At 30.3% G+C, this 14,782-nt stretch overlaps 2 protein-coding genes and 1 long non-coding RNA gene across 3 annotated transcripts; all 3 read left to right on the top strand.

Annotated features, from left to right (window-relative positions):
- The first annotated feature begins 321 nt into the window (after positions 1-321).
- On the top strand, positions 322-1,206 carry LOC136090687 (uncharacterized). The gene is made up of 2 exons (XR_010643638.1): positions 322-692; positions 890-1,206. It is a non-coding gene; the product is annotated as an uncharacterized LOC136090687 (long non-coding RNA).
- Positions 1,207-1,459: 253 nt separating this feature from the next.
- LOC124805839 (uncharacterized) lies at positions 1,460-4,207 on the top strand. The gene is made up of 3 exons (XM_065817529.1): positions 1,460-2,721; positions 2,847-3,140; positions 3,333-4,207. The coding sequence occupies exons 1-3, from the start codon at positions 1,705-1,707 to the stop codon at positions 3,951-3,953; spliced, it is 1,932 nt and encodes a 643-aa protein (XP_065673601.1). The 5' UTR covers positions 1,460-1,704; the 3' UTR covers positions 3,954-4,207.
- Positions 4,208-8,476: 4,269 nt separating this feature from the next.
- LOC136090823 (uncharacterized) lies at positions 8,477-9,544 on the top strand. Its single transcript, XM_065817799.1, has 2 exons — positions 8,477-9,179; positions 9,279-9,544. Exons 1-2 carry the CDS (start codon positions 8,477-8,479, stop codon positions 9,542-9,544), a joined length of 969 nt encoding a protein of 322 aa, XP_065673871.1.
- The last annotated feature ends 5,238 nt before the right edge of the window (positions 9,545-14,782 follow it).

Genomic DNA, 14,782 nt, shown 5'->3' with positions numbered 1-14,782 from the left:
AACTGAAGTTAAAGGAACTGCGTATACATTGTTTTCGCTTACTGCATATCACTAACTGCTGATGTAGACTGATGAGGACTTTGGTATACTACTGGTGTAGTACGATGAGGACTTTTACTTACTGCTGATGTAGACTGAGGAGGACTGTGGCTCACTACTGATGTAGACTGATAAAGACTTTCATTTACTGCTGATATAGACTGATGAGGACTTTTGCTTACTACAGATGTAGACTGATGAAGACTTTCACTTACTATTGACGTACATTAGGCCATCCCATTTTGACCCTCATGAACGAATTTTATTTCACGGAGTGTCTCAAAATGTTTCTAAGATATTGATTTGTTAATGAATTTTTTTTTTTTTTTTCTGGATGAGTATTTATTCTCGCGCCATTCGTTTAAAGTTTAACTTTTTTACATTTTTTGAGTTTTTATGGGCAGTTTCAAATGATCAGCGCGAATAGAAATTTATAAACCTTTAACAATTTAACTGCCTCAATACAAAGAATGGAAGGTTTTTTATCCATACCGATTGTGCGCATTTTTATTATTATCATATTTGTTACCAGGTGGTACTTTAGAAACGCAAAAATCGGGTAATATTTAAAAAAAGCGCAGTTAAGAAAACAATTTTTTTATCGAGCTACTTAACAATTTTTAATTTTAAAAAATCTAATATTACCACCTCAAGTAAGTTTATTATATCAACATAACATAATAATGCATGTTATATTTTATAATTATAGTTAAATGAATTAGGTTATTTAAACATTTATAATATTTTAAATAAACTTTTAAAAAATTTTAAACTTCATACAAATTATGAAAATGTTTATAGTGATTAACATTATGATCAATGAGTAACATTATGAAATTTTGTTTTAAAGCTAGCTATGACAACAAAAGTATCTGAGGTGTATCCCTGTCCCAAGAAGGGGTTTAAAAAAAGAAGATCGAGTCGCAAGAACATGTTCCTAGTTAACGTCACTCTGGATAGAATGGAAACAAACCAGCTGCCCCTAAGGATTCACGTTATCCAACGCTACTTATTTTTAAGAGAACAATTTCCAAAGAAAGCACTGAAGGATCTCGTCGCTTGTCCTTTAATGTCCAAAACTTTCAAGTAAGCTTTTAGCTTTAGAAATCAATAGATAAGAACGTTATTTCATGTTTTATGTCAAATATAGTAAAGATAATTTAATAAGTAATGTTTTTAATTTACAGAAGTTCTTCATAGATTAAAATGCATAACAAACAATGAATTTTGCAATGTCAGTTGTATCTTTTCCGGAATCTTAATTCCTTGGAGAAAAACTGGCTTCAAAGTCATCAGTGACAAAAGGATGATGTATCATGTCAAGAAGTATGTAGAAAAGTACATAGCATTGAAGAAATCCCAGAAAAAAATTGGAATTGGTTATCCTGAGACAAGAAATTAATTTGAGAAATCAATGACAGGTAGGGGATAAATATTAAATGTTAAGATTTTCTAGTCAAACAGCCAGTACTAAGCTAATTTATTGTGAAGTAAATAGTTTACTTTTTCTTGTTCTTACCTAATAAAATTAAATTTAAAGGATTATTTTGGGCTGGAGAAGACATTACGCTTCTTGAACGTAGTTTAAAGACTGATAGGCTAAGACTGGAAGCAGATAAGATTGAAGATTTAACCTTCATACGGGACCAGCTAAGTTGCAGAAAGATGGTGATTGGAGCGTTGGACGGTCGGTTTGTAGATGTTAGTAATAGATCTGCTTCAAGAAATAACTCTAAAACCTCTGGTATAGTAAAAAAAACTTTCCATGATTTCTCCGGATTTTCCTCTGAAAGTGAAATGATTACTGATGACTCTAATGATACATGTTCCGAAGATGATTTTAAGATTGGTAACGCATCAAAGAAGAAGACAGTTAAAAATATGACTTTAAAGATACCAAAAGACATTTTTTCAAAAACTGCCAGAACTGCTATTGGGATGGGAATATCTACTAACCAGGCAACAACACTTATCTCTTCTTTTCTTTGCAATGCCGGTGGAGATATAGAAAATGTAACATTATCCCACAGCTCAACTCACAGGATTTTTGATACAATAATAAGAAATGATGCTGGTGTTCATAGAGCAAACATAACCAGTATGGTTAAGACGAGCGGCAAACCCATCATTGTGCATTTTGATAGCAAAATTATCAAAGATTATACGGGTAGCATAGATGAGACAAAAGACCGAATTTGTGTGCTTATAAGGCATGACAATCAGTCCCATCTGTTAGGCGCTCCAGGGTTGGAACACGGCAGTGGTGAGGCTCAGTTCACAGCAATTCAAAATCTATTAGATTCTTTTGATCTAGGGCAGTTCATCCACGGAGTTTGTTTTGATACCACTGCTTCAAACACTGGCTATTTAAAAGGAGCTTGTGCAAGATTAGCTAATTTTCATGGCCGACCATTGCTCTTGTTAGCCTGCCGCCATCATGTAGGAGAGCTCCATATAAAACACTTTTGCAATGAAGTTGCAGTAAACAAATCTGTTGGACCAGAGAATCAACTATTTAAATCTCTAAAGCAGAACTGGCATGGTATTGATGCAAAGAACGAGAAGATGCTGTTGAAATTTAATCACCAGAATGTTAAGGGTACCTGGTTGGAGAAGCAGGCTCTATTGGCGCTAAAAACTTGCAAGGACCTGATAGATAAAAACAAGTTAAGAAATAGTCAGGTAAGGTTAAAATAAAGAAATATATTACTTTAAAACAACTTTATACCAAATATATATACCAACTATAAAAATAGAAAGAAGAAACATAAAAGTTTTTAATTAAGTTGTAAATTATATACATTTAGACTTTTGAGAAGCGCAAAGATTATTGTGAACTGGCAGAGCTTGTAGTTATGTTCCTTGAAGAAGATCAGACAGTTAGGTATAAAATTCACAAAACCGGAGCTATTTCACACGCCAGGTTCATGGCAAAGGCATTGTACTATATGAAGTTCAATTTGCTTCTCCCTAAGATCAGACAGGTTCTTTTTCTGAGTGATGAAATTGTCAAAGAGATCAACAGAATGGCTGAATACATTTCTCTTTTCTGGGCATCGTGGTTTTTGACCTGCGAGTTTTCTGATTCTGCAGCTTTTGAAGTAAAACTTAATTTCCTAAATATTTTTATATTAGTCTCATAATTTAAGAATAATTTGTTTCAAAAAAATACCAACTAAATTGTTTTAGAATAATGACATAAATAAATGACACTTATTACATTAGATGTTAGACGTGTCATTATCAACCTTACTTACTATCTGTATTGCATTATTTTTAACTCACACTCTTAGGATCAACGAAACTATTGGCAGATGTGCCATTACAATGCGTATGAGCCTGCCGCAGAATTGGTATTAAAATCATGGCGAAACCAAATGTGGTATTTGGATCCATCAACCGTGGTGCTGGCGCTAGCATGTTCTAATAAAGATCACTACATCGAAATGGAAAAGATGGCAAAAGTTCTTTATTCAACCCAACGGAGTGGCATTAAAAATGTAGGAACGGTTAGAACCAAAACTAAAATCCTTTCTGATAGCAGTTTTTTGTTTAATATAGATCAACCACCAGGTCTTGAATCATATATTTCGCCAGATTCCTGGTTAATTTTTGATATCCGAGGTCATACTTCTGAAAAATGTCTATGGATGAAACTCCCTCAGATTTTTTGGAAAGAATTTCCAGGATACAATGAGTTTCAAAGCTTCGTAAAATCTGTCGAAGTTGTTAACGACTCATCAGAACGTGCAGTAAAACTCATTCAAGATAATGTAGAGCGTGCGAAGAGCGAGGAAAAACTTCAGAACCTTCTCCAAATGAAAAACTCTTGGAAAAAGCCATTTAAAAAGACGAAGAATGGATACAAGGAGTCAGTTACAACGCCTGCTCCCTCGCTACTGGCTGTGAGTTAATAATTCAAAACCTTTCCAATATCTCTAATAATTAGAATTACCTTACTGTAGACTCTAAACCTTGAAAATGTATTTAAAAAAAAACTCAATTATGTGATTTTTAGAGATATGTGTCTTAAAGGAAAGAATTTATTATATATATAATAAATATAATAGCAGCTATGGCAGTACTTAGAGTTCTTACTTTAATATCGGAGGTCCGAGGATTGATGCCGGTTTAGTCATATAAACGACATTTACTAGTAAAAAATTTTCCCGCGGTGCTGATGAGCACTTAAAATTTAATGAGAATTTAAAATAACACACACAAAATCTATGTAGATATTTTCTGAAATATATCAACACATTTTGATCTAGTTAAATCTACAGCAAAATATTTAAAGTCCTATAACAAATCTTTTGGGGGTAACCATTTTAAGTTTGGCTTTGTTTAATCTTAGGTTCCAATAAAAGTAATTTTTTTAAAAACATCATTTGATACCAATAAGAAGTAAAAAAAAAAAAAAAATATTGCACCATGACTGAAAATGACCTCATAGATCAACAAAAAGGCACTTTGAAATAACACAAATGTTGATTTTTCTATCAAAATCAGTGAACGGTAGGCATTGTGTATTTCTTAACTCAAAAAGCACAGTGTTTTTTTTGGTATGGGAACACATGAAGAGAATATAAATGAAAAAATTTACTGGATTCGACATCAGAATCGATTCGCGCCGTTGTGTTGAAAACTGCTCAATTTTGGTCATAAATTGCCTAGTGCGTAACTTCGAACGACCGGCGCAAATACTTCTAACAGGAAAAAATAAAAAAATTTGACTTATAAATATGACCTCTACGCCACTCATTAGCGACTCCGCATGTAATTTGGTTGTCAAAAAAAAATTATGGGATGGCCTAACGTACATTGTTGACTATAGTTTTGCACACTTGTTTCTTTGTGTTTCTCAAATAACGTTACAATAGATTTTGATTGAATTTTTTTATATTTCTTTTTAAAATAGTCTTTTCCGTTATTTGAAGGCATTTTGTTGTCGTTTTTATTTTATTGATTTGAATCTAAATTATTAATAGAACGTCAATTTCATTCAAAAATAATAAGGTCTTCGAAGCGAAACGTTTTTCAATAGAATAGAACTTTTTTTAAATAGAATGTTAGAAATTTAAAAATTTTCGTTGTTAAAAAAGATTTTGTTGTTTTAGACAAATAGAGCGTCAATGCCTTTTGAGTGAATTTTTTTTAATCAAATAGAAGTTCGGTCGAATAAAAAGTTAGTGATAAGAACTTTCACTGATTCGTGGTATTTTAGAATTAAATTCAATAAGCAACTTCGGCCGGGGGAGATTGGTTGACCGCGAAAATAAATATTAGCGACATATTTCTTTTAGTTGTAACTTTAGTATGTGTAAATTTAAAAAAAATTGATTTTTGTATTTGTAAATTTTGTTTTACTAAATTAAACTTTTTTTTTTTGTTATTAAAATTTTTGATTTGTAAATTTAAAAAGAAAATTGTAAAAATTGCAAATAATTTTTAACATTTATAAGCACAAATGATTTATTAACTTAATTAATATTAAAACGCTTACACTAAAATGTGTCACAACCAAATTTAGTTTACTAACAGTATTTTTAATTACTTTATTAAAAAACTTTTAAATCTTTTTTTAAAAGTAGTTTCAAAATGACATTTACCTCGACAAAATTCATTTTTTGAATAACTACTATGCTAAAATCTTTGTTACTTTTCTAACCAAAGATAAACAGCATTTGTTAGTTTAAAATTTTTTATTGTAAATAAAAAGTTTAAAATAAAAAAAGCGAATAAAAAAACTATGTAACGAAAAAAAATGAAAAAACTTAAGATCAACGTCGTCGGTTAAAAATAAAGTTTTATTTTATTTTTGAATGAATGAATGAAACTTCTACGCTTTTTTTCTTGTAAAGAAAGTAATTGTTCTCGATCAACTAAATTATTTTCTTCGTTTCGAGTACCAAGTATTACAACGAGTCTTGCGTAACACTTTAAATTTAAGCCTGTTAATAACCTTTTGGGAAATTTAAAAAAAATTGGAACGCGGTGCCATGAGGCTGGGTAACACCCTGGAGTATCTTTTTCTACCAACTATAGATGCATAAAAAATCAAAATGAATGATAAAGATCGCATTTTAGCAATTTAAAAAAATTGTTGGTAATAAATTACTTACCTCTTTGTTTTCATTTACTCCTAATAACAATGGGAATTTATAACCAATGATTAATTTATTAATCAGCTTGTTGTTCTAAGTCAGTTTGATATGGAAACCAGATTCTGCATTTTACCGTCCTCCTTCACTCCTCAGAAAGTATACAACTACAATCATAATTACTTAGAAATCTTAACAAAATTATTTCAATATTTGGCTTTAAACACTTAAGTATATTATTAAAAAAAAATTTTAGATATTAAAACTTTAGCTGATCTGCAGTTTTAGTTAAAGTTTGTTTAAGTTATCTAAAGAAAAGAAAGGTTTCTTAATCTCAGTCTTCCCGACAAAAAGTTGCTTTGAACCATAAGTTTTCAAAACTAAAGTGTTCCTTGATTCATTTGTGGTCAAACATTTGATAGAACTGGACAGAATTTTTCCTTGTGTTGTAGGGGATGTTGATCTAGCAATCGCCGTCAAATTATTTTGTCTTTCTAACTTCGTACACCAATGTGGGCTTCGCTAATTTTTTTTTTTTTTTTTACAACAATCATTATTATAGGGAAGAGTGGTACTGAATGGACCTTGTACTGAATGGACCATTTGAAAAATAAGAACTTAACAAGCGGTAAATTTTGCTTTTTTTTCATTGCATATACATTTTATATACCCAAAGTCTCTTTAGTATTTTTTGTTTAACTTTATTCGTAATAATGCATTTATATTTCTATTTTGTATTTTTTTTAACTCAAAAGTAATTTTTTATCTTTTCAATTTATTTCAATTTACAATAAATTTTTAAGGTAAAGTTAACTATGATTAATAATAATGTTATAAATATATATTTTTTACTTTGTATAACATTAGAATGAAGGTTATATGATTTACTGATTGCTTTAATTAAATGGGTAACATGTGCATTTTGATAAGTGTACTGGATGAACCACCATTGATGGTACTCAATGGACTGGTTCATCTTTCTGTAAGAGTATTTATGGCGCTTCAGTATGTTACTTACTTAAACAAAATACAAAATTTTTTAATTTAAACAAACAATGGAAGTGTGAACTAGGAAATAAAAAAACAAAGACTTTAGCATACTACTTATTTACATACCTTGGTAATAATTTAATTTGTAGTTTATTTCATTATTTGAATAATTTGATATGTCATAATATTATTACGATATATTAAATTATTTAATTTGTTATTTTTTAACTTCTCAGATTGAATGAAGGATAATTATTACGATCAAGAAGTAAGGATAAGTAAAAAAATTGAGTATCAAAATTTTTAAAAAACATCGAGAAACATTACGAATGTAATGAGACTTAATCAAATGTCTAAGTTTCTTGTAATAAAAAATATCTTGTATATCAAATTATCAGTAGCTTCTACAATAATATAAAAAATAAAGTAATAAAACCAATAATAAATATCTATTCTTAGTTTAAGTGCAATTGTTTAAATTGCAATATTTAAATATTGCAAATTATTTGTTCTATTTATATCACTTTTATATCAAGTTTGTTGATCATCATATACAAATTATTCTACATTCAAACTTTTATAAAGTATAGAATTTTATCTATGTTATATGTATATATTAAATATATATATATATATATATAAATATATATATATATATATATATATATATATATATATATATATATATATATATATATATATATATATATATATATATATATATATATATATATATATATATATATATATATATATATATATATATATATATATATATATATATATATATATATATATATAATAGCACTGATGATTTTTTTTTATAATACGGTTATAAGCAAGTTTTATTCATTTCAGAACAATTATGAGACATCGTAAAGTAACAGCAGTAAAAGGTGATTGGTATCCCATTAATATGATCCAAGCAGTTGAGAATGTTTTGACAAAAACTTTATCTGAAAGAAAAGCTGTTGAGATATTTGGAGCCAAACGTTTAACTCTTAAAAGGAGAATTAAAGAAGCTCAACTATCACCAGACGGTTTAAATAAATTGCAATGTGTTCCATATAGTAACAGTTCTATGAAAATTTTTTCAGTATCAGAGGAATACGAGCTGGTTCAATATTGTTTAGCTTCTGCAAAAATAGGATATGGTTTAAGTCCAATTAAGAGCACTAATGTTTGAATATGCTCTCAAACTTGAGAAGAAATTCCCGCATTCCCGCCTAGGTTCCGCTAAACCTTGAGAAACAAATAAACATGCTGGTATAGATTGGTTTAGAGCATTTTTAAGGCGTCATCCAGAACTGATTATAAGAAAACCAGAGGCAATATCCATTGGTCGAATGTCAGCATTCAACAAACATAATGAAATATTTTATAATAATCTGCGTAAAGTTTTGATTAAATACAAGTTTTCACTGAATGATATATGGAATGTTGATGAGACTGGTGTTACTACTGTACAAATGCCAGAGCATGTTTTAGCAAAGAGAGGAGAGCGGCAAGTTGCGTCTGTTACAAGTGCAGAACGAGGTATCTTGGTAACAATGTGCAATGCAATAAATGCAAGTGGATCATCGATAACACCATTCTACATTTTTCCATGTGTTCATTTTAAAGATTATTTTCTGCGAAATTCAATTCCTGGTTCTGTTGGCACTGCCAACAAATCTGGGTGGATGGTGGAATCAACGTTTATGGAGTGGTTTAATCATTTTATAAAAAGTGTTCGACCATCTAAGGCAAACCCTGTGCTATTGATACTAGATAATCATGAGACACATATGTCGATTAACTTCATTGACTTAGCATCAGATAATGGTGTAATTGTTTTGACAATCCCACCCCATACATCACACAAAATGCAACCACTATATATAGCAGTTTATGGACCATTTAAATGCCATTATAATCGTGAAGTTGATAGCTGGTTGGTATCACATACAGGAAAAACTGTCTCGATCTATGACATTGCAGAAATTTCTGGAAAGGCTTGGGCAAAAAAATCGATGCCAGCTAACATCATTAGTGGTTTTTCAGCATCTGGTATAAGTCCATTTCAACCTGATTGATGGAAGGATGAGGATTTTTTTTTATCTCAGGTTACAAACAGACCAAATCCTGAAAGACTCAACATTATTCCAGTTTCAATAGAAATTAATAAACCTAATTCTGAAGCACTTAACATCGATCCAGTTTCAGTAGAAATAAACAGACCCAATCCTGAAACACTCAACATCAATACAGTTTCAATAGAAATAAATAGAAATGTTAAAGACAACAAAAATGTAAGCAATACCCTGAATGTAGAAAGTATACGCCCTTATCCTTCTGCAAAAGCTCGTTTAGAAAAATCTAAAGGTAGGGGAGAGTGGGGTATTGGCGAACACCTAAGCGGGAATGCAAATTAAAGACACCAGTTATACAAAATTGATCATATTTATTGCTTATCAATTAGTTTAACTACTCAGTCACAAACCCTCAAAAGGAATTTTTTAAAATCTTATTATAAAATAAAAATTTATGCCAGAAATAAAACCATTGGTGTTCGGAATTACCCTGCCTACGTGGGGTAATTCCGAACACATTGGGGGGCAATCACAAGCACTGTTGTGTAATAGCGAATAAAAAGCTAATTGTAATAACTAAGTCTAAAAACTATATTATGCAACAAAAACAAAAAAAAGGAGTGACTTTATTTCCATAGAAGCTACAACAGAGTGTTACTCAAGAAAAAAGTTGCATAAAATTATCAGAAAAATTTAAAATCAAATTATAGTGAACAACATCCGCAGCTTCATTACACTACTGCACGTCTGGAACTGAGCATAGGATCCCTTCTCAGCAGGTAAAAAAAAATTGTCGAATTTATTTTTTTACAATGCTGTTATGACCATGTTCGGAGTTACCCCGCGTTCGCCATTACCCCACTCTCCCCTACTCGTAAAAAACTCTCCTCTTCGATTCTAACTGATACTCCAATTAAATAGGCTCTTCAAAATCAACAACTTTAGCGAAATTTAAAAAAACAAAACCTTTCTGAAAAACAAAGAGATAGTACAAATAAACGCCAAAGGAAACCAAAAAAGAAATCAAATAACTCTAAATCTCTGAAGTTTCCATTAATGACATATAATAATGATGAGGCTGATGATATTCGTGTTGAAAGAAGTGACAACGGTGTTAAAGATTGTTTAAATATTTGTGAAGGTATTATATCAAATAATGATTTTTGTGCTATATGTGAAGAAATGGGTCAAGACAACGAAGTGTGGTACCGTTGCAGACAGTGTGCAAGCTGGGCACATAAAGCTTGCACAAGTGCAGATAATGCCAGCCAATATGTTTGTGACTATTGCACTTTGACTATCTGATTGGTCTAAAATTGTATTAAGTAATTCAACTTATTTTAATTTTTTTGTCAGAAATATCAATGTCTCAACATACCGTTTTCTTGTTTTTAAGCTCCATTTATCACCCTAATTACTTTGCATAATGTAACTTGCTATTCATTAAATAAAACAACTAAAAAGCTAGTCCATTCAGTGCAAGGGCAGTAAATGGACCACTAAATAGTTTGGTATGAGTCACATTTATAGTATATTTTAACTATGTTCTGTTTGCGCACTGGCTTACAATTTCCAAAATAGTATTCAATGTACAAGGATAGTTAGTTAAAATATCAATCTTTCCTTCTAAATTAATTTATCTACCATAGTTTAAAAAAAATAGATATTTATCTTATTTATAAAAAAAGGCTTATTTTGTGGTTCATTCAGTACAATCAAAAGTACTGAATGGACCACTAAACAATTTGGTACGGGTCACATTTATTGCACATTTTAACTATGTTCTGTTAGCGCAATAGTTTACAGCCTTTAAGGATAGTTCGTTAAGATATCAATCTTGTCTTTTGATTTAATATATTCGCCATATTTATTGACAATATGAGAAAATATCAAGTTTATAAAAAAGGCGAATTTTGTGGTCCATTCAGTACCACTCTCCCCCATATTTCAAAAACAAATAGTATTTTGTCTTCAGTTTATATAAATGTCCACCACAAATATTTACAATGTCTAAAGAGCGTTAACACATGCGCGTTTGACATTTAACTTATGCGAGTTAAAATAATAAACTTAAAAATTCGTGGTTTATAATATAAAGTGCTGGCTATTAACCCATGCATTTAAAAATATACGCAAGTCCGTCGCACCACAGGGCTACTAGGGACTTGCGTGTCGTTGTCGTTTAAAATATATTTTATTTGTTGAAAATATATATTAACATATATTAGTAGTACTATGTAGTTGTAAGGAAACTCGCAGAAGACTAAGAAAAGTCTTTTCATCGAGAACCTTTAATTAAAAATTAGCGATGGCTAGCGGTTGCTAATTGTTAAAACTAACTTTGATAATAGTATTAACTACAAAGTTAAAGAAGATTGTCAAATCCCTGACCACTCTCACCTGCAACCTTAGCATGTAGCTTATTATTCCCTTATTCAACCTTATTCAACCTTAGCATGTAGCTTAATACTCCCTTTAAGAACCATACCTTAGGGTATGGTTTCTAAAGGGAATATTTCAAAAAATGTTTTTGTGTAATATTAAACTAAATAAAAATACATCGACAGATGTTAAATTTCATGACAAAAAAATTTCTTGTTTTTTAGTTACGACAGTTCAAAGATATTTTAGTTACGACAGTTAACTTTAACAGTTAACGTTAAACGACAGTTAACGTTAACAGTTAAAGTTACGACAATTCAAAGATATTTTAGAGGTCAAAATAAGCTGAATTTTAATTTCTTATGGTCATAAATCTTAACCGAAAAGAGATTTAAAAACTTAAAAAGAACTTTATGATCTTAATAGACGTAGTTTTAGGAAAGGGGCAAATTGGGGTTGAGACGGGATTGGGTTAGCTCAGCGGCGAAAAAAGTTGATTTTACATTTTTGATAAAATGAACTTTTTTTCTTCTTTATTTGTGGCAAGAAAGCCACGAATAAAGAAGAAAAGAGAAAAATACAGACTAACACCAGATGGCTAATGTTTCTTCTAAAATATCCTATCAGTAATGAACTCATGAACCAGCTCCCCAACATTGCAAATGTGCTTAGATATACACAGTTTGTAAAATCTCTAAGGTCTTTGAAGGTTAATTCTACTACCTCGGATGTAGCATGTTCTCAAAGGTTTCCAGACAAACATTATCTTTAAGGGTGAATTATCTAAAGAATCTAACTTTTCATACAGTAGAGCAACAAACTCTTTGACATATCTATATAAAAGCTTAAGGAGAAGATTTAATCAGGTTGATTAATCCAGTCAGATCGAGGCTAAGGCAATAAATATTCAGTTTTTTTTAGACCAGAAAAAGAATAGAAAAATGTATACTACAACAGAATAAGACAAAGAACTTGAAAATTTTGTTAAAAACAAGTAGAACTGTGGCGGAGAATAAATAATATAAAAAATGGAGAAGTGAAGAAAGGATAAAAGAAAAAGGATCTGGCACTAAGTGAGGTTTCTTTTAATTCTGATGCCGGTTTTCTGAAAGAGCTACAGGATTGAGATGATTATATAGCTCTCTCAGAAAACTAGCATCAGAATTAGAAGCACAACAATGCAAGATTTTGTTGGCCTTAGAGTTTTTCAAAAATGCATTAACCACAAAAACAGTATGAAATACAACAAGCTCTGTGAACTAGTTGTCTTCAATTTTGGAGTAGATAAATCAGAGTTTCAATTTTATCAACCTGGAGCCTATCATGAAGCCAGGTATTGTTAAAGTATATTATCAATAACTATAATTTTTAGTGGAGAGTACATTTTCAATTTTTTTTTATATATTTAATAATGGTAATTTATTTATAAGATTCATGGCTGATGCTCTATACATGCTGACCCTCAGGATGGCTGAGAAATTAGTCCATGTGATAATTTAAAGAAAAGAAGATAGTAAAGACAGCAGCATTATTTGTATTTATATGCTATGGACCCTGATTTGTAAAGCTTATATGTCTTTATGTCATCATTTGAAATAAAGTACTACTACCTAGAACTAGGACAGGTCCCTCTTATTAGTACGCAATAGCATGCTTGGTACTTAACAGAACAGTTAGTTATACCGGTCCTAGCAAATGCTGAAATTGATAAGAAAATAAAGAAGAAGATGTTGGAGATATTGGTCAAGTGTGATGTTCCCGAGCAGTTTCATATGGGGAAACCAAATCTTATTACGAGGTCAACAGAGCTTACTGAATTGGTAGACTCCCAGAGCTGGATTATGTTCAAAGTAGCTGAGGCTCTTGTTGGAGAGTTAAAGAGGTGGATCAAGGAAGCTGTCAGTGAGACGTTTGATCTATTTAAATGGTTTTTAAAGTCGGTTGTATGAGTCAATGACTGCGCTGAAATGAATGCTAGACTAATCCTGGACTTTATTACAGGTTGGATGATATGAAACAAAATTTCATGCTTGTTTTCAGAGACAACAGAAAGAAACTAAAGAAATACTTGACAAAGATGCAATTCAAAAATGTTTTAATGTTTACAAGATTTTTGTCGTCATAATTTTTAAACGCTAAGAGATATATTTAAAATTTTTGATAAATGATCATTTAAGAATAGTAAAAAAGATATTTTATCAACTTGTTGCTCTCACGCTTGGGGCAAGGGCATCGCAAATTTAGCATAAGGTTGTGAATTTATTATGAATTTTTTTATAACAACTAAAAAATGAAAAAGCTGTGAAAATGAATTAATAAATGAAAACAAAATGAATCAAATAAACAAAAAAAATCATTTATACTTATTCTTTATTTTTATATACACTTTTTTTTCTTTTATTAACTGTCTTTAAATTAACTGCCTTTTATTAACTGTCTTTAAAGTTTGTAATAAAAATTTTTTCCTACAAATTCTTAACGTACACTTTATTCCCAAAAGTATTTATAAACATCAGCTAAAGTTTTTTATAAAAGTATTAAACACTTTTATTTAAACACTTTTAACAAATAAATGTCATCAACAAATGTATTAACTGAATGCAAAAACGTTTTATTATTAAAATTATAATATGCATTATACAATTTTATTTTAAATAAGATAAGCTTAAAAGTAATTTAAATTTGAAATTAAATTCTTAAAGTTATTATAGTTAAAATTTTTTCCACTGGACGCTTAGAAAGCGTTAGCAGTGTTAGGCATTCTAAACGTTTTAATTTGTTTGCTAGAACACTTCAAACACATAAACACACACACACACACACAACACTCACACACAAACACTGTCCCTCGCAAGCCTCCTTGCAGGCACACTTTGCATATACAGGGAGGAAGTTTAAAATCAAATTACTTTAATCGTGTCGTTAAAAATGAAATGAGGCATTTGAGTCTCGTTTTTATATGATAACGTTAGAAAACGATGATATTTTTCTCAGGAAATCACAGGTGCAAAAGAATAGAGATGTTTTTGCATATAGTAGGTGCTTATACATATAGTGGTAACATATTGGGTGCAACAAAAAAAAAAATAATTAGATTGCTTAAAATGATACAATTCAAACTTTTATTCTTAAGTTTCACGCAATGTCTCATAATTAATATAACGATTAACATACGGTGCGTTTATAAATTGAGCGAAA

The sequence above is a fragment of the Hydra vulgaris genome, chromosome 14, assembly GCF_038396675.1.
Source record: "Hydra vulgaris chromosome 14, alternate assembly HydraT2T_AEP".
NCBI lineage: Eukaryota > Metazoa > Cnidaria > Hydrozoa > Anthoathecata > Hydridae > Hydra > Hydra vulgaris.
Note: the sequence above shows the minus strand (reverse complement) of the source record. Positions and strands in the feature narration are given on the sequence as shown.